The following is a 20790-nucleotide window of genomic DNA, read 5'->3' on the forward strand; positions in this document are numbered from 1 at the left end:
TCAATCAAGGAAATGTCCAAGTTTAAATGCATGCCTTATAATAATTAATATCACCCACTACTAAATACTACATAGGAAGCAATTCTTTAAAAGGTCTTTATATATTGGACATTGTGCTAAGTGATATGAGTTTTAATTTCTGATCATGAAGTCACATAATGACATTTATAATTCTTGGGAACATCAGTGTGAATTTTCATGAAATGGTAGAAGCACGTGGAGAAATGGTTCTTTGCTTGACTGAAATAGTCAATTTTTATAAGGCAGGTAAGAAATCGATAAGTTAGAGAACTCTAAGGAAAAAAATGATGAGTCTGGAATCCAAGAAAATAGTCATTCCCACCGCATCTGTGGTTTCGCTTTCTGCAGCTTCAATGACCTGAGGTCGACCATGGTCCAGGCATGTTAAATGGAAAGTTCCGGAAATAAATGGTTCACAAGCTTTCCATTGTGTGCTCTTCTGAGTGGTGTGACGAAATCACCTGCCTCTGCCCCATCCTAGCCAGGACGCGAATCGTCTCTCTGTCCAGCGCGCCGGTTAATTAGGCCGTACCCACCTCCATGATCAGACCAACCGTCACAGCCTCACGGTTCTTGCGTTCAGGAAAATAATCCTCACTTTACTTAATAATGACACCAAATCACAGGAGTAGTGATGCCGAGAACTTAAATATGCCAAAGAAAAGCAGTAAAGTGTTTCATTTACATGAAAAGGTAAAAGTTCTCAATAGGGAAAAAAAATACACATGCTGAGGTTGGTAAGATCTAAATCAAGAACAAATCTATCTGTGAAACTGTGAATAAGGAGAAATTTGAGAAGAAAGGTGAGTATGGTGCAATAAGATATTTTAAGTGAGAGAGACCACATTCGCATAACTTTTATTATAGCATATAACTATAACTGTCTATTTTATTACTAGTTATTGTTGTTAATCTCTTACTGTGCCTAATTTATAAGTTAAATTCTGTCATAGGCATGTATGTGTAGGACCAAACATAGTACGAAACGACTTCGGCACTATCCACGGCTTCGGGTATCCACTGGGGTCTTGGAAAGTGTCCCCCACGGATAAGGGGAGACAATCATGTAGCCATTTCTGAATCAGGTGTAACAATCTACAGATATCGACAGTTACGTGATCCTAAGAGAACATCTTTCATTTTTGAAACCCAGGAGGCTTTACCAAGTCCTGAATCCTCATAAGCACTCCGTGGAATTTCAGGAGTGACGCGCAATCCTTGTCTCACAAATGGAGAAGCAGGAACGAACAGACCAGAAGTTGGCTCACGTGCATGCGGACGCAGAAGGATGTACAGGGAGCCACCTGAAGGCCGAACCCGGGCCCCCCGGTCAGCATGTAGCTACGGTCGGCTCAGTGACGCCCAAGAAGGGCTGGCTGCCTCCCAGGTCGTCTCAACCTTCACTTCCCACAGGGGCCCGTTTCCTTCCCCCTCTGACATTTCCAAAAGCTAATGGCAAGGGCAAAAGGTCCCCAGCTTTCCAGGAAGGTTGACGAAAGGGAGTGGCAGGAAGAGAAGGGAAGGGAAACCCTTCAGCACTGCACCATCCGTTTCTGGCAATTACAGATAACAGAGAGTTGCCGATAAAGTCAGACTTTCCATCAACCACTAAACGGACTCCCACTGAGGAGCCTACTGGAGAGACATGAACAGAGAAGGCAGAAGACGGCCATATGGCTTCTCTTAATGAGCCAATAAACACACGAAAAGCGTGGTTCCTAATCGGTTCGCCACCGAAACCTCATCTGTGTGTGCGTTTCCAGTTTTAGGGAAAGCAAACGCCGGTTCGCATTCACCTTCGTTCGCACAGTGGCGGGGATTCAAAGGCCGTAAATAAAGTCACGTACAGACAATCCCTGCTTCTGTTCCCCTCAAGATTTTCCTGGTCTTCCTTTGTTCCTTACCCCACCCCTCATGCCAGCCAGCTCCCCTGGCATCTCGGCGTTCAGAATAGCCGAACTGTAGTGTGGTCAGCCGACCTCTCTTACCGTCTGCTCATAGTCCTCTCCATAAAAACCCAGGCAGGGCGAGAACGGACAGAGCAGAGGAGACCGCCTCTTGCCCTCAGTTACCGCCAAGACTCCAGCCGCTCTCTCCGAGGGGCCGAGGGGCCGAGGGGCCGGCCAGCCCACGTCAGGGCTCTGGAGGTGGTCCCGCCTGCTGGGAGTCACCTCCTTCCCCTCCCCCTTTCTCTCCCCGCACTCCCTCCCCCTCCCCTCCCCCTTTTCTCTCCCCTCCCCCTCCTGGAGCCGGCTCAGCCTGCAGGCCTCCTCCGCTCTTTCCCCAGTCAGGGATGCCCCAACTCCCCCCTTTCCAGGCGGTTCTCACATCCCGTAGCATCCTGCCCTTCTTCCCTTCATCAGCCCCTGTGTCCTGTGCGATGTCACGAGGGCCGGGCAGAGCCACGGCCACAGGGAAGGTTGGCTTTGCACACACAGCAGAGCCCAGCAGACTGCCTGGCAGAGAGCAGGTGGAGAACAGTAGTTCGCTGAATGAATGACTCTTAACTTTTTCTATCCCTTTATTCCTGTCATTTCCTCTACCTCGGAAAACACTCCCAACCTTCTTCCAGCATCACCGCCAGTGGAAATTCCACTGCCCATCCCTCAGGCCCCACCTCCTCCGAGAAGCCTTCCTTGATCACCTGTGCTGAGAGGATTTCCCTTCCTGAACTCCCACACGCACGTTCTGTGCCGTCTCATGGCATTTATAACACGTCCATATGTCTTATTCCTGCTTTACTCCAAAGGGAAGTCCCCTTACGGTCCCTCAAGTCCATCTTTATCGACATTCAGTTCATGGCAAAAACCACCGTTTGTCTACAGGTGTGACTCCGGAAATTGTTCCTGAACCGTGGGGGCCACAGATGAAACACCCCCGGCGCCTGGCGCAGAAGTCGTGCTCGGCCCGCTGCCCCCCCTGCTCTTTTGAACCCCGGTTCCCGTCAAGTCCGCGAAGCCCCATCCCCCACCGCGAGTCCCATGCCTCGAAGGTCGGGCTTTGTTTTCTGTCCACTGAACAACCTGGCAATTCCATTTATGAAAATTGTGGCATTTCTTTCAATGGAAAGACACAGATTTTTAAAATTCTGTTTTGCTTTCCTACCTTTAAACAAAAATTTTTTCTTCATCTCATAAAAACACTCATGGATGATGATCGACTCTGAGTTTATTTCCAGAACTCTGAGTATTGAGGGCAATGATAATCACCTACTTTAGGAAATTCAGATCTGAGGATCCCAAACTCTGTTTGTTTTCCAAGAAACGTAAGTGGAAGTGAATGTTTCACCACATGAGGGTCAACAGCACAGGAAATTCTTCTCAGTTTTGATTTTATTCACCATATGTTTATATTTTCCATGCTAAATCTCAAGTTTGGTAAACTGGCTTTAAGTCTTTTCTGTAGCATATATCTTCAAAACGGAATTTTATCATGGCCCTCGGTAGCGTTTGGAGAGCTGGCCTGGCCCAAAAAGAGAGACGATGGCTTCTTAACGACCGTCATCAGGGAGCCACGGCGTGCGCACCTCCCAGCGCCCGGAGGCGCGCGAGGGCTGTTTCCTGGCTGAGCGGCGGGTGTCGGGCTCCTGCCCCGTTACTCGTCCTCCTCCTCCTCTTCTCACCCCATTAGCCGCCTGCGTATGCACACTGAGGCCATCGCAGAGTGACCTCCGGTCCCCAATCCCTGAGATTTCCATTTAGGTCTAACCGACCATCCCCAATGAAACACTCACAGACGCTAAAGCTGGACTTAACCTTTCTTTGCTCCAGTTCTCAGGATTTCACTCATAAATCCATTTGGAATTATCTTTTTGTACCTACTGCTATCTTTCTGGTAGACTGACATACTTTCTCCCCTAATGTAAAACCTAGTGGTCTAGAAGCATAGCTTTTTTTCTGATTAATCATGATAAATTCATTTGTTATGCCTTTGTTGTCTGAGGCCCTTGTCTAAAGCCATAACACAACCTTCAATACAGACTCTCACTGACATATCTGACTTTGGAATAATTCTATAGAAAGGCAAAAATTTAAGAAGTAACTTTTGAAGCCTCTGGGAATACTAAACAGGTTTGAAAGTGGTCATATGCACGCGGTGCTGTGGTAGCGTGCATGATTTTTTTCTACCGTATACAAAATAAGACATAAATTACAGCACGGATATCAAAGATAAGTTAAAAAAAAAAAAAACTACTTACAATTCACACAGGCTAGGAACTTCCTGGAATTGAGGATGCAAGAATTAATTTCAATATTTAAAAAGTTTATCATAGAGACTGCATATTTGCTTAAAAAACGGCGCCGCAGACTGAACTCAGGTCACGTCTGCGGGGCTTCCGCGCGCACACCGGCGATCATGTCTGTAGGAGCTCGGCGCACGTGCGCTGACACCTGGCACCCGTTTCTTCTCCTTGGAGATTAATTTTTCATATAACCGTCTATAAGCGCCTGTGACACAACCGCGGAGAAGATGGCCGGTGATGCGATTCCCGCTAAGCTCTGAAAGAGCCCAGATAAAAAGGGGCTGTGTCACAGAACGTCGCAGAAACAGAAAATTCACTTGATTGAGTCGAGGCTTCAGAGCCTCACAAAATACACCAGATTCTTAAAAACGACAATTTCTTCAGCACTCTTAAAAATTGATACCCTTCCTCTTTTTAATCTTTTTCTTTTTTAAGCACTTTATTTTGTTATTAGTTTCAAGTGTGCGGTCCGTCGGTTAGACATTTACGTAGATTATGAAGCGACGCCCCTGATTGCTCATCACCCCCCGGCCCTCCACCCAGCCGTTACATCACTGCTGACTGCGTCCCCTGTGCCGCGCGCCCCAGCCCCGTGAGCCTCTCTCAACTGCTGATTTGTACTTAACCCTTCACCCCTTTCTCCCAGCCCCCCAATCTCCCTTCCCTTTGGTCAGTACCAGATTATCCTCTATATTTGTGAGTCTGTTTTCTATTAGTTTGTGCTTTTTGTTCCTTAGAATACAAATCATATGGTCTTTATCTTTCTCTGCCTGACTTATTTCACTCAGCATAATGACCTCTAGGTCCATCCATGTTGTTGCAAATGGTAGGATTTCATTTTTTTAACAGCTGAGTAATATTCCATTGTGTATATGAATCGTAACTTCTTTATCCAGTCATCTGCTGATGGGTGTTTAGGTTGCTTCCATTGCTTAGCTATTGCGAATAGTGCTGCCATGAGATCTTTATGAATTAGTGTTTGGGGAGATTTCCCCAAAGAGGGTGTATTAATGGCCAACATACCAATGAAAAAATGCTCAAGGTTACTAATCATCAGAGAAATGTAAATTAAAACCACAGTGAGATATTACCTCACACCTGTCATAATGGCTATTGTCAATAAATCAAAAAACGAGTGTTGGCGAGGACGTGGAGAAAAGGGAGCCCTCATCCACTGTTGGTGGGACTGCAGATTGGTACGGCCACTATGGAAAACAGCTTGGAGCTTCCTCAGAAAATTGAAAATAATACTACCTTTTCAACCAGCAATTGCGCTTCTGGGTATTTTTCTAAAAGACATCTTTTTTTTTTTTCCATATTAGTCTAATGTATTATTAAATATAAACTACATTCCAAGATTTTTTTTTAAATTTAAAGTTGTAAAATTTTACCTGGTCCTGTAATAAAAGTATCTGCTAATTTTATCTTATTTGAAAAGCTGACACTTTTTGTTATCAAGTACTCAAAACTTGGTTTAGTAATGAACTGTCTTTGAGCCTGAAGAGTTGATCTGTTTTTGAAAAAGCCTATAAAAAGTTTCTAGTTTGTCACCCAAATTGCATGTCAGACAAGAGAGGACATTTTGTCATGCTCAGATACTATTCAGTCGGAATCTGAGTTTGACTTCAAAGCGTCCACAACTCGATTTCACCTAGAATCAAGGAACTCCGACGGGAGGGCGCGGGACATTGTGAGGGCGTGGACACCGCTCCTCTGGAGCCACGCGCGGGGCAGGATGACAGGGGCGTGCCTGTGCAATTCCCGCTTGTCCTTCTGTTCTCAGTCCCCGCCCTCCGCCCGTGAGCGCCAGCCGCCCTCTGAGATCCACCATGGCCCTCGGAGGCCACGGACACACACCTGGAGATGCCTGTGCTCACGCCGGCTACTGCGCTGGGCACGCGAGCTAAGCAACACGAGACTAAGAGCCCACTGCGCCTTTCACATCTTGTGAATAAAAGCTGTCACTTGTGACTATCTCTGAGACAGCTGGTCAACCTGAGATTTTCTCTTTGAAACAAATCAAAGCCAACCTTTCATTATTATTAGACGCGGGAAAAGAACATATTGTTTATACCAGAAAACCATCCTGAAAAACCCCCGAGTCTCATTTTGCGAGATGCTAATTCACATCTAAAACAACAATAAAAAGAAACACAGATCCCTTTAGGATTCACTTCATTAAGCTAAAACGTTAATAAGAAACTTTTTGAAAATAAAATATGCAAATGTCCTATACATGAAAATCGCTCATATTAGGTGACTCTTCTTTAGTATTCATTTTATTTTTGTCAACATCTCCCAAAAAGATAAAATCTCGATAGAGACTATGAATATTAACTTTTTATTCAAATTAATGTTCCAGGTGACATGTACTGAGTCCAACTGGGGGGAAAGGCAAGTAATAAATTACATGTGGAGGAAGATGAAATCTCTTCATTTATTACATTGAGTTTAATAATTATGCTATTTATTATTATTTATTATAGTTCAGGGGATAGCTTTTAGTATCTAATTTCATTTAAAATAAATTTTTGAGTTATTTTAAGAGGTTCTATACAGCTATTTCTGATTAAAAAAAAATTCTAGTAAGACTTCGACTCCTGTCAAAATCAAATAATCTAAAGAAAATACTATATTATTTGACATGGAACTTCTTGTAGATATTCTCAAAAATCTAAAGTATAGTGTATGTTACAGGGCGGTAAGAGGTAAAACCAACAGCCCTCAACAAGAATAACAATAATGACCATGGTCATGTACTACTTTGAAGATCGCTACGGTCTGAATGTTGGTGTCCCCCTGCCCCCCCCGCCCCCTCCCTCTCAAACTCCTATGTTGGAACCTAACCGCTGAGTGACGGTGCTGGCGGGGGCCTCGAGGAGGAACCAGGTGTGAGAGCCACTGGGCGTCCTCAGGACTGGAACCAGCGTCCTCGTGGAGGACCCTGGAGCACTCCCGCACCCCCCCCGCCACACGGCTCCTGCTGTCTGTGAGCTAGGAGAAGGGCTGTCTCCAGACAGCGACTCTGCTGGCGCCTTGACCTTGGACCCCCAGCCTCCAGAACTGGGAGAAACAAATGCGTGTTGTTTATAAGCCTCTTAGTTTACATCCTTTTATTATAGAAGCACAAATAAACTATGAGGGGCAGGATTTAATGTATTTTTATATATATATACAGGGACTAGCTCTTTATCCTGACCCCTGCTGCCCAAATGCCAGGTGTGAGGGGAAGGCGAGGGTCCCACAGTGGCCTGAGGATGCCCTCGTTACCAGGGGTCTTCGCAGAGAGTGCTGGATGGCCGGGGCAGGCGCGCTTTTACAAGTCATAATCTGAAACCCAGGAATAATGTCTAGAAGACAGGACTTCTGAGGCCGCCTTGGCCCACGTGTGTGCCAATGAGGCACAAACCCGCGGTACGCGCTCCAACCCAACGATCTGTATCGTTGCATAGGTAAAATGTAAAATGAAGATTTACACAGAAAATTTAAAGGCTTATGTCATATCCAGAGCTGAATTAATTTCACTAATGGAAAAAACCCGAACTGATTTTTCCCCTCTTCTATTCTCAAGCATATACCCTCTGAGTTCACTAGAACATTCTTTACATAAAAAGTAAGATGGCTTTCAGAACTAATGCTATGTCCCTTCCTAAGATGACAGCGATAAAACCAAATTAGGTTTGGAGTTCTCTGTCTAAAGGTCAAGTTTATATTTGTACTCCTAAAAACCAAGGTTAAATTTCATTGCTATTTCAAATGCTCTAGTTAGACTACCTTTAAGTACATAAATGTTAATTATGAATACATCAGAAACCCTGCCATATTTATTTTAAGTATATGTGTATTTATTTTATACAAGCGATGGAAATTAAACTTCTTTTTGAGAATATAATATACAGTGTACAAAATACTGTCAAAAATTAAAAATACCCTACAAACTTAAGTATGATAAACTACTTAAAAATGCCTATCTTCTTACTTCCTTAAGAGACAAAAAGCCCACATAATGCTTTAGAAAATAACAGGAGTCATGCTTTGTATTTGGCTGCATTGTAAAAATGCAAGCCAGAAAAAACGGTTTTAGGAGAAGCGATTAAGGAACTAAGTGTCTCACACCGAGCCCGTATGCCAGCCACTGCCACTGTTAGTCAGATGTGCACGGACCTCCAATTCCTTTATTTAACCAACATTTGTTTAGTGTTCATTAGCTATGGGAGAAAAAAAATAGCTGGATATAACAATTTCTTTTTCTACCTTCTAAAACAGTATTTAAAAACGTTCTTTTTTTAATCAAAGTAATCATTTATGGTCCTTTAAATACTTATTCGGTATTTGATACTCCCTTTAAATGTTAATTCAGGTACATCTCCCAAAAATTTTATATGTAGTGCATTTTCATTGTTGCTTGACCTCATAATTCCATTTGGAATTTTTTCTTATTGACTAAGTTCATTGAATTTCCATGTTTAAGAGATTGTTTTTTATGGTTATGTTTTTGTTAGTGATATTTAAATGTCTAAATGTCCTAAACACGATCAATTGCTGAAATGCTGCTTATTTGCCTGAAAAAAGGGGGGAGGGTGGCCTGCCACAGCCGGGTGAGCACCCCCCCACCCCCATGCTACCTGCTCCTGGAGTTAACTGGCTCCATCTTCCCTGAGTTTGTACTGCAGGAGCTCGCAGCCCCTCGGGGCATCACCTTATGACCTCCCATCTTTGTGGGAGATTTATTCATATGAGTTGTTGATTCCAAACATTGTTCTTAATGTGTTTTGAGTCCAATTTTCAAACTACTACATCTTTCCAGATTATTGAAACTTTTATTAAAACCTAGAGAGCCACTCTTTTTTTAGTAATGCTTCCCTCCTCCCTAAAAATCTATTTTATATACAATTTAAATGGTTTGAACAGCTTTCTTTTAGTTACTATTTGTCCAGCATATCATTTTCCATTCTTTTACTTTCAATGGCTTTGTTTTCACATGTTTTAGGAATATCTTGTGTAACTTGAATAAAACTGGATTTTCTTTTAGTTTGGTCTAAGAATCTTTGTCTCTTAAACTCCGGTTAGGACACTTACATTTAATCACAGTACTATTACATTTGGTTTATGTTTCTACCATTTTGTATGGTGTGAGTGCTACTGTTCCACTTCTACCTATTCATTCTCCTTTTCTTTTTTGGTAATTATTTGACAGCTGTATTTATTTCAATCCCTTGGATGGTTATCCTAGACAATTCAAAGGCATCTTTAGCTAAAAGGGTTTATGGTGCCACCAGCTAGACCCAACACCTCACTGGGCCAGGAACTGCTTCCAGGAAATCACAGAGGACAGATTCCCAGATGGCCCCGGGCCTGGGGTCCTATGAGGAACCGGGCCCAGGGACCTGTGACCCTGAGGGGGTGGTCCCCTGGGAGAAGATGAGCTCCTCGACTTGGGCGTCTGCTGTGCTGTGCTCTGGACAGCGAAGGCGTGGTCCAAGCACTGAGTCCCAGCCTTGAAGCCACAGATTCGCGGGGTTTGGGAAAGCCTTGGATGACAGGCAGCCCTCATTTCCTACTAGGAAAATCACGAAGGGGCACAGCGCAGATGAGGGAGGAGGGAGCCTGGAGCCGGAGCCACGCCCCTTCAGAGGCAGGAAGCCGCCCCGGGAGCCTGGAGCACGGATTCGGGAGGCGCGGATGTGGGCAGGGCCCGTCTGTGGCTTCTGCGCCACCTGTCACACTGACTGATGACAGCAGCTAACGTGAGACACTTCCGGCAGACCTGCACGTGGCAGTTTGCACCATGGAGAGTACGTGCGCTGAGCAGCTCCAGGAGCGGAGCCTCGGGGACAAAGCCTCGGGGACAAGGCCTCGGGTCGGCTTCGGCTCCATGCACCGGGCACGCTCAGCCCGGGACAAGCGCACGAGGGCCGCGTGTGCAGCTCTGCGCAAGCTCCTCAGGGTCTGCGCCGCCCTACCCGGCCCGCTCAGGGCACAGCTGTCTGGCCCATGAGCTACGGCGGAGCCGCCGCTGTTCGGCAACGTGGCGGGGCTGACAGGTACGGCAGCCACCGCCACACCGGCGAAGAGGTGGCCCCCGTCTCCCTTGCCTGTGGCTGTGTTGGGTGCAGAACTGGCACAGCATGGCCAGGGGCCCCTGATGGGCATCTGCTGGCAGCCTCTAGGCGAGGTCCCCTTGCTGCGTGGATCTGTGTGTGTGCGCGTGACCGCGGTGATGGTTTCGGCCCGCCCAGGAATCGCCTTCCCCAGAGCCACCGCCGCAGTCTGCCCTGCACAGGGTGACAGCGGGGGCTTTGGCGCAGGTCGCATTTCACCGCGGGCGTCCCGCTGGGATGAGCTGAGCTAGAAGGCTGGCGGCCAGCTGCTCAGAGCCCGCAGCACCGTCCCAGGGCCCCGTGGGAGGGGGGGTGACCCCTGGCCCCTGTGGGCTGCTCACGTGGCTTCCCCACGGGTTCCACAGAAAGACCTTCGCCTGGAATTCAGATCTAATGCCGGGCGCAGACCTCCGCCTGGGCCGGGGAGGTGTCTGCGGTCCCTGACTGGCAGGGCTGTCTGGGGCTCCCTCCCTCTGAGGGGACTCTGCATCTGCCCAACAGTGGAAAGAAAGCCGTGTGCTGGGTGTGGCCAGGTGTCCACTGTGGAGCCCGGGAAGGGACGCTGGCGAGGAGGCCACGCCGGAGCGGCCTGAGCTCCTGGCCTTTCCGGAGGAGCTCACACATTGGCACCATTTCTGCCACAGCTTTATTGGAGTGTCGTTAACACCAAATAAACTGCATCACACTTCAGATAACGAACAACTTCTCACCCCAAAAGTCCCCTCGGACACGTTTAAGGCCCTTTCGCAGGCTCCTGCCGCCTCCGCCCGATCCCTAGGCAACCGCGATACGTTTTCCAGATCGTGTGTGTTTTCTGGAGTTTCGTGCAGACGGAATCACACGCCGTCTCCTTTTTCTGTGTGTCTGGCTCCCTTCCCCGAGCACGGCCATGTGGCCGCCGTCCGGTCTGCAGCACACGTCAGCTGTACTGCCCTATCTATCGGTGTCTGTGCCGTTCGTTTACCCGGTCACCTGTGGCTGGACCCGTGCGTTACTTCCATTTTTGGCTGCTACAAACAAAGCTGCTATGACTATACATGTACCGAAAACGACTTTAATGTTAGTTAATATCTTGACTTTTTGGTGAAAAATACAAAGATCCTAGAATGCTTTGCCTTCCTGTCTCGTGCTTACCTGCAATATCACCCAGTAACTATATTCAGTCTTTAAAAGTATGATCATAAATCAAATATAATCATGCTGATTGTTATATTCTGTTTAGGTTTAGCCATACTTCGCCCCCCACCCCATTCCTTCTCAAATGTCAAGCCTTCCCTCTGGGGTCATTCTCTTTCTTTTCAAAATGCTTATTTTAAAAATATTTGAAAGGTTTAGATGGCGGTGCATTTCCTGAGTCTGTTTGCCTGAAGATCTCTTTTCTGTTGTTGTTCTCGCCCTTCGTTTTCAAAAGATTTTCTTCAACGTAATTTTAGCTTAACATTATTTTCCTTCAACGTTCTGACTTGTTCCTCTGGCACGTGTCTTCCGGCTTTGATGTTGGTTACTTAACCATCCAATTGCCACTTGCAGACAGGTAATCAGTCTTCTTCATTCCAGCTGCCTGTAGAACGTCTTCTCTGACTTCTACATTCTCCAATCTCTGAGTGACCGACTTGGTTTGGCCTTTCGTTTTATTCCTTGGGATTCATTTCTCTCCATCATTCTGTTATTTTCTCTTGCTACACTAATATTTGAATTTCTTATTTTGTCCTCCATGTCGTGTAGCTGCTCTTTTATATTTTACATCCACTATATTCTCTGGCTGCACTTGGAGTCATTTTACCAGGCCAAATTTCAGATCGAAGCTAAAAATTTCTCTTTTACCTTTCTCATCCACCATTTAACCCATTTAGTAAGTTCGTGTCAATTATAATAAAGTTTAAATCTAGAATTTCTTGCGTTAGTGCATGCCTGCACGCTTGTGTGTGTTTAATCTTTTAACATGACTGGATACCTCTGATAGTCTTTCGTTTTTTAATCATTTGTTATATGTGCTTCACTTTTTAAAAACATTAAGCACATTTACATTCCCTCCATTCATTCCAAGTCTGATCCCTGCTCGCTCTCCCTCATCCACAATGGCTTTTTTCATCCATGGTTTTTCTCATTGTTACTTCATGCTCCTTGAAACATTACCTGAGGGAAGTATTTGAGGCCCCATTTGAGAGGACCTGCTTTCTGGGAGGTTTTGGGCAAGTTTCAGCTCAGTTCCTGGCTCCACCTCTTCAGAATACCAAGGTACACGAGAGGCAGTCAGACTGTAGTGATGGAAGGAGGTTTTCAAGGGACCTCACATTCCTGGAATGATGGCAGGAGACTGTAACGTCACACATGCCAAAGGATGTGGATCTGTCACTATTATCAACTGAAATCACATCTGCCTGCTACGTACAGTACACCACATAACTACTATACTTGTATACGTGCATATACCATTATACTTAAGAATTCTCCCCTATAAGAGATATGGACTTTAATTTCATCCCAGTAGCGAACTTACAAAATGATATTATGCTCAATATCTGTGAGTGACATATGAGGCATTATTTTTCTTTGAGATGTGGATTAACAAATATCTGGTCAAGGTCCCCAGCCCTAGTTTGATGAAAAGTGACTGCTAAGCTATTCACTGCTACCTCGGTATCTCTGCAATCATCCAGTAGATTGGAGGGCCCCGTGGGAGGGGGGAGTGACCCCTAGGCTCAACACCGTACCTGTGGCTATACTATAGATAGACTGTACTCCTTAGAGAAGATGTTAACTGCCAGCTGGCTGTGACAGTTTGTGAACTGCCGCTGACATTCGCGTTGGCATCATAACAGTATTTACAGCTCAGGAAATACATACAGTCGGATTACGACGGACCCAGGGATTTCCGTGGTAAAAAATATAACAATTACAAATTACAAACATGATCATAATAGTAAAATTATTTTAAAAATAGCTTCAGTACTCAAGGTCTCTTTCAAAAAATATATGCTCTGTATGAAGCGCACAGCATATATTTGCAAGCATACAGGGACAGCAGAGGACAGAGGAGGGGATTCGAGTGTACAGCTGGGAAGTCATGCCAGATTTTCTAACGGTCCACCATGTCAGAAAACTGCTAAAGAAAGGCAGAAGGAGATAAAGCAAGAAAGTAATTTTGAATGATATAGAATATAAATATAAAATATCACAGAATTAGAAGGAAAAAAACCACTGTATCTTGTTATTTTATTTTGCCAGGCTCTGAACTGGTTCTTCCTTATTACCTATGACTACCGCTTTGTAAGGAGTTTAAATTGACATGTTTGAACATAGTCACCCAAAGTGGTTAAGTCTCTAGGAAGGGACACTGGAAGGTACGGACATAGGCAGAATTCTTGGCAAATATTATAAACACTTTGAATCCTATCTAGTGCTTTTGGTGAGTATTCTCTCCACTGCAATTTCCTAGTCAACACGGAAGATGCCGTAATTAAAGGCCTGGACTTGACCAGGTACTCACGGCAGTGGTCCCAGGGCAGCATGGGGACTGGCATTCACCGCTCATCCGGTTCGGGATCAAGACGTCGTCCCAGCAAGACGGGCCCTTTAAGGAAATAAAACACACACATATCCTTGGTGCACAAATTGTAATCCGAATGTTCTCCCTAACACAGCCTCTAAAATCTGTCTACTTATATTGTAAAATGATGATGAAATTAATGCGTACGCCGATGATTTTCAAAGTATGATCCACAGACCCGGGGAGTCCTCAAGACCCTTTGGGGGATCCAGCAGGCCAGGACTGTTTTCATACATGTACTAAGATGATATTTGCATATTGCTGCAAACACGTAGGTCATTCACCTCTCGCAGTCTGCCCCCTACGGTTCAATTTGATTTTTTAAAAACAAGTAATATTTTTAAATTCCCTGTAATTACACCTGATGACTTTACATGAACACATACGCTGATTTCACTCGAGGGGGGCAGCAGAGGAACCTGAGGAGGCGGCGGGCCCGTCCCACGCGGGCGGCAGGCTGAGCGGGCCCCGCTCCCGCCTCTCCCTCCTGAGGCGCCGCGAGCCACACGCTCAGAAACTAGCGAACCCATGGTCCCAGGGAGAAGACGGCACTGGCCGGGAAGAGATGCCCACTCTTTTCTGGAAGCCTGCGAGAGGCTGCAGCAGATGGGGGGGGGGTCTGCACCCTGCAGGGCCACAGGGGTCCGAGGGGTCGCGGGCACAGACGAGGCTGCAGGCAGAGTGACAGCAACACCTGCAGCAGCGGACACAGAGGAATTTAAACTTTCACGAAGTTAAAGTTTTATAAACCGGAGATCCTGAAATCCTCCAGAGAGGAACGTCAGATCAGCGACTGGAAACAAAACTCAAAGTGGAATTTTAAAGTGGCAGCAAAACCTTCAAAGCCTGGAGGGAAAGATCTCAGCCCGCAACGCCCCACCCAGTGCATTAGGCGGGAGGATGGTCACAGGGATTGTGGGGGCGCAGAGCGCTGCCTCGTCCCCTTGTATGCCTGGGGGGCGTCGCGTTCAGAGGGATGCCAGCCAGCTTGAGGGACGGTGGAGAGCGGCCCGGCCTCGGTCCCATCCACGGCTGTGACTCAGGCAGGGAGTCCCACGAGAGCTGGGTGGCGTGGGCGGCTGGCGGGGAGGGCGGGCAGCGTCGCGTGTCGAGAGCAGGCGCCCAGCCAGTGCCGGAGCGGGTCACTGCTGGTCAGCTCCAGGACCGCCCACTCCGCGACCCAGACCTAGTGGCCGCCCGGCACCCTCCCACGGAAACCGGGGAAAACGTGGGAGGCCGACAGGGCCCCCGGCCAGGCGGGCACGTCCACGGAGCGCTCGCCCCCGTCCTACGTCAACACGACACCCACACACGCTGCCTCGGAGGACGACGGGGGGCAGGGCGGCCTGGGAGGCTCACGTCTGCCTCAAAGGGACGAAGCTGCACTTCGACAGAGGCTGTTCAAACCCAGCCTCGAGAACAGCTAAATTTCAAATACTCATTCGAGAAACCGAAAGCCACCGCTGGAGCCGGAAGGGTGAGCGACAGCGGAGGCGCTGACAAGCTGGCCCGAGGGGCCGGCCCGAGGCACCGGCCCGAGGCGGGCCCTGGCTGTGTCTGGGCGTCTGGGTTCGGGGAGTGCCTTCCCCCCCCGTTTTCTTGCTGACGCAGAGGGTATACAGCATCTGAAGTGTCCGCAGACAACGTGGTTTATGCCGCTCGCCTCCCTTCCCACTGCACCTGGAAGCTCTGGGTTGGGGTGCACAGCGGCCAGCCCCCGCCAAGGTCCCTGGGCGGTCGCAGCTGGTAGCTGGGGGCGGAAGCGCGTCCTGCGTGGCTGCAGTGGGAGGTCCCTTGGGAACGCGGCCGCGGTTCCCTCCGGACTCACTCACGCGCCTGTCCCTCCGCTGTGTGCTGCCTTTTGCTGCAACGAACCTTTTCACACACGTCTGACGGTGCGCGGGGTCCTCGGGCCCGCCGGCGACTCTCCGAACCTAGACGCGCCCCACGCCCCAGTGACATGTGATTCATCACCAGGGACACGTTCCCCTCGCTGCGCAGAAGGCTCAGGGGTCATGGGTAAGCGCACGTCCATTATGGGGCATGAGGAATTCCGTTCTCCTTGCACGTCTAAGTGTGGGGCCCTCACCTACAGCCCGCTGCACAACGATGCAAACAGTCCCGTGATGCGCGACCTCACGTAACACTATTAACTCATGTTACGTAACCAAATATCTGCGTCCCGCAGCGTGGACACCATGAAAGTCAAGGTGCAGGTGTTGAAGGCGGAGGCGGAGCTGGGCGGGGGAGGGGACAGGCGCCCTGGCCTCACGCGCCGTGGCCTTTCGTCACTAGGCCGTCTGCGAATCTGACTGTCGAACAGGTGCTTATGCCCACGTGATAAAAATGACCAATGCACTGAAACCGGAGGGACAGAGGGACAGGCGCCCGCACCTCCCTGGCCCATCGGCCTCACCTGGCTCGCTGGGAGCGGGGAGATGGGCCGGGTGCAGGCTCCTGTCACATTGGCCCCTGGACGGGGACCCGGAGGCCACACTCGGGGATTCTGCTTCTCTGTGGCCTGTGGTTGGTGCTGTCCCCCAGTGCCATGAATCAGTGCTCCCATTTTTAGACAACTAGGAAACTTCAGAGTCCATGTTTTAATCAAAGCGTGGTCACGGGCCAGGCAGGGCTTGACTGGTCGGCTCCATCGCGCCCCACCCGTGGTCACCTCCCCCAGCTCCCCGAGGGGCCCGGGGGCTGACTTTCAGATGGCTCGTCCACATGCTGACCAGCTCAGCATGCTGCACCCACACCCACGGCCCCCCTCAGCCGGGGACTCCCCAGGGGCTGCCGTGCTCCCCCACAGCGGGGCAGGTGTTTCTCGAGAGCGACAACGCCCAGAGAGAGAAAGCAGGAGCCTCCGGCTTCCTGAGGTGGGGACCTGGTCCCAGCACAGCGTCATTCCCGCCACGCCCTTCCGGTCAAACTGTCACAGCCCAGAGTCGCTGGGAGAGGCAGAGTGCGGTGGAGCACGGTTGCCGTCTGCGGTCACAGCGAGGCGGGGCCGCCCCCAAAGGAGAGGGCACACGTGCAGCTCCTGTCGCCCCAGGGCACCGCCCCGCCCGCCGGTGCCTTCTTCGCCCACCCCCAGCGCTCCGCTCCGCGCGCTGACAGCAGAGGCGCATGTGGATTTCCTTTTACCTGCATCCAGAATACCTGGTTGATATGTCTCTATTATAAGACTTTAAATATTTCAGACATTATGAAACACACCGCATCACACTGGGTATGGGTTATAGAGACAAAAATAACAAAACGGCAGCAACTCCACGTGTTCCCCGAAGGTCCACTCGGATCGATCCCTTTGGAGTTTCTATCCGGGCGCAGGCTGAGGCAGACAGTATCTGCACCCACACGTAAATGACCGATGGCTTCCAATTAATTAACATAATTTCCTGATTGCTAAAAGGCACCCTTCAGCTTTTCAAGAATTTGAAACCACTGTCCCACGAAATCATCTTTTCATAAAACACATTCATTTGATGCTAATTTTAGGTCGCCGAGGTCATTAATTCATTCAGTAAATTATGCACCTAACATGTGACACGTATTTTGCTAGACTGTAGATGAAAAACTGAACGAGACTTCCAGTTCGGAGGATTACAGTGATTAAACGAGTAATTAACACGTGGCTCGTTTGAGGGTACATAGGGGAGACCCCTGGCCTAGACTTTCGGAAGGACTCTGTTTAAGTTGAGACGTGAGGAATGAGTCAAAACCAGGCAGGAAGAGGGAAGTTCCTTGAGAGAAATAAGAGTTCTGATCAGGGAAAACAGAACCAGACAGCACCACCCGCTAGCCTGGTTTCTGGCATGCAGACTCCCAACGGGAAGATATTGATAATTAAGCCATAATAGCTAATTCTGTATGACATTCTAAACATCTTAGTCTACAATACTACAATAGTACTACTAATAGTGACTCGATTAAATCTGTAGTTACAGGTGGTCTTCTGCATCACACTGACTTCAGAGCAATGGGGACATCATGATGACAGACAATGTCTGCATGTCTCTGACCCGGATGGACTGGTTCATCTGTAACTGATGTCACCATCCACGTAACGATGATAAAGTTACTCCAGGGGTCCCCATCCCCAGCCTTCAATGGGTACAGGTCATGGGGCGTTAGGAACCGGGCCGCACAGCAGGAGGTGAGCGGCGGGCGAGTGAGCGAAGCTCCATCTGTGTTCACAGCCGCCCCCCAGCGCCAGCATCACCGCCTCAGCTCCGCCTCAGATCCTCAGGCATCAGTCTCATAGGAGCACCAGTGCCTGGGGCCACAAAGGTTGGGGACCACTGAGTTACTAAATTAATCAGAACATGTTTCTTACGTGCAATGTGGGAATACTGGCTGTACCTACACCACAAGATTTATAGTTAAATGAGACAAAGTACTTAGAAGAATACTATACACATAGCTAACATTCGATAAATATTGGCGAGTGCCGCTGAACAACCCAAATAAGAGAAAAACGTGATCTCGGAAGAAGCACCCCAATAGACAAAGAGTCAGAAGATCTAAGTGCCGGACCTAATTTCGCTAGAGTTTAGGCTAAACACTTTAACAACTTCGTGCCTCACTTTCTTATCTGTGCGTTGTGGATAATAAGGACTCAGGGTGAAATAAGATAAAGAATGAGTTAACTGATGAGAAAACCCATTGCAAACTCTAACAGGCCACACAGGCGACAGCCGGTAAAGGGATACTGGAGCTGTGTGTGTTCGTGGATTCCTGCATTGGCCTCACGTTACACAGCTCCTAACATAACGCCGCTCCACGCAGAAGAGGTGCTTCACACGCAATGACGCGGCTGCTGCGGGCGCCGGCCCTGACCAGAGTGATCCTCTGGCCCCACGTCGACTACTCGGCACTGCGGGGCTAACTCGACAGCTGTTTAAACAGACTCTCTCAGCTGGCCTTGGAGATTTTCCCCAAATATTTGGTCATCTTTGTAGCTTATTAAACATAATTTGGCATACAACAAATTTCCTTCTACTACAAAAGTATGCTTCAAGTCATAAAAAGCAAACATTTCATAATCTGCAACATTCGATAACATACTTTTCTTTCCGAGACAATTATTTCAAGAAAGAAACATCACATCTCTTTCAAAAACCCGCGTTGTCGTACATGAGACGACTCTCGGCCCACTGCACTCCGGCTCCGATGGGTTTCAATGAAGTCGATCACTGTCATTATTCATTGAAAGTCCCTTCACATGGGGTGCCATCATGCTAAATGCATCAAATGTCAAACAATGAGCTTATTCCTTCACGATTCCAGTCACCAAGCCATTCTAAACCACGAGATGCCTTCAATTACCTTACTAAGTGTTGACAGCTTTCCTGTAGGCACGGCATAGCGACAGAAGATTTAAACAGCAGTGATATTTTTGGTGCTTTTTCATAGCATTTAAACAATGGAGACAAATACAGACTTCCAGTGATTCACTTTTATGCACTCTTAACAGATTTAATTTAGGAGAACCACGTGATCACGTTCATCTGTTCGAGCTCTTTGCTGAGCATCATCTCGCTGTGGCACGGAGGGAAATTCGCTGCAGCTCAGATCCAGGCAGTTTCAGGTGGCGTGAGCTGTTCCGAACTGTCGCGATGGCAGCCCTCATTTTAATTCAAGGCGTGTAAATCTATTTGAGTAACAGCATTTATTATCACGTAAAGCTTCATAGTTATCTCAGCTGGCTTTGCATCTTGATAATTATGACTGGACTGGACTGCGCTTACTAAATGAGATAAGAAGTTTATTAGATTTCTGGTGAATGCCCAGATGCCATCCTCATCGCATAAACATCATTTAGTTCTCAAAATAAAACCCGATGAATAACACATCACCTTTTGGTGTGCACTGTACTATTCTACCTCCCCAAGTAGTGCTGAACTCTACCGGCCACTCTTTTTCAAGAAAGGAAAAGGAAGAAATAATATAGGATGATGGTTAAAACTGTAAAGGGATCATAACTTAATTACCTTGTCTGTTGCTTCGATGTAATTAACTGCCTAGGAAGACGTGTCAGTAGGGGTGACCATCTTGGCTGGTCCACAAAACCACACGCTGTGCAGTAGCGTAGGCGGTATGTGCCTGGAGGACCTAAGTGGGCAACCGGGTTGCTAAGAGCCAGGCAGAGGCCCTGAGAAAAATCATTTCTCAAAGGCGGCGACGTAGGATGGGACTCCTGCAGCCAGGAGTTAAGCTCACGTGACGGGCATGAGCGGGCCTCTCATCCTTAATCCTAGTGGCATGGCTGCGCATTTACGAGGTCCTTCTATTCTCGAGACCAGGCTTTTCCACGGGGAGCCAGCGCATGGGCGGCCATTCTTATTCTTGCTTTTTACTGATGTGGGTGCGCAGGGTGAAAAAGAACAAGATCTTGATGATGATGACAATCCCCAAAACGAAAAGATATTATCTCAGGTCAAAAGAAAAGTCGGTTTCTCCTTGGACACGAAGGCTGGCAAAGGATTTTTTTTTTTTTTTAATCTATGGTCCAGTTTAATATGCACTGAACATTTGTTCTAGTTTATACATTTTCCTCTGGGTCTTTTATTTCAAGATGCGTATACCATGTCCTTTTCCTCTCTCTATCTTTCCTCTGCCTTTCTTAATAATCGGTCTAGCCTATTAGAACATCTTAGTTCTATGTTAAAACCAACTAAATTTGTGGTTATCTGAACTTTCTCAGGACACATTCGAACTGGCCGAAGTCTCCACCAAAAGCATTTTCCCCCACGACTTCCTGTAACACTCCCCTCATTGTTATTTTATTATTTTTCTTCCCCAATAGCCCAATATTTTTGACGTAACAAAATTAGCATTATCTAAAACTCTTTTCTTTTGGTTTATATTTCTTA

The 20790-nt window shown here is 47.7% G+C and overlaps 1 protein-coding gene across 4 annotated transcripts in view; it reads right to left on the reverse strand.

Annotated features, from left to right (window-relative positions):
• The window catches only part of PRKN (parkin RBR E3 ubiquitin protein ligase), a 943383-nt gene that overhangs the window by 451994 nt on the left and 470599 nt on the right, over positions 1-20790 (reverse strand). For all 4 annotated transcript variants that reach the window (XM_036218434.1, XM_036218431.1, XM_036218425.1 and 1 more), the window contains exon 5: positions 13856-13939. In XM_036218434.1, coding sequence (XP_036074327.1) covers positions 13856-13939 — 84 coding nt within the window. The remainder of the gene's footprint in view (positions 1-13855; positions 13940-20790) is intronic.

This window comes from Rousettus aegyptiacus, unplaced genomic scaffold (genome assembly GCF_014176215.1).
Source record: "Rousettus aegyptiacus isolate mRouAeg1 unplaced genomic scaffold, mRouAeg1.p scaffold_m13_p_1, whole genome shotgun sequence".
Lineage (NCBI taxonomy): Eukaryota > Metazoa > Chordata > Mammalia > Chiroptera > Pteropodidae > Rousettus > Rousettus aegyptiacus.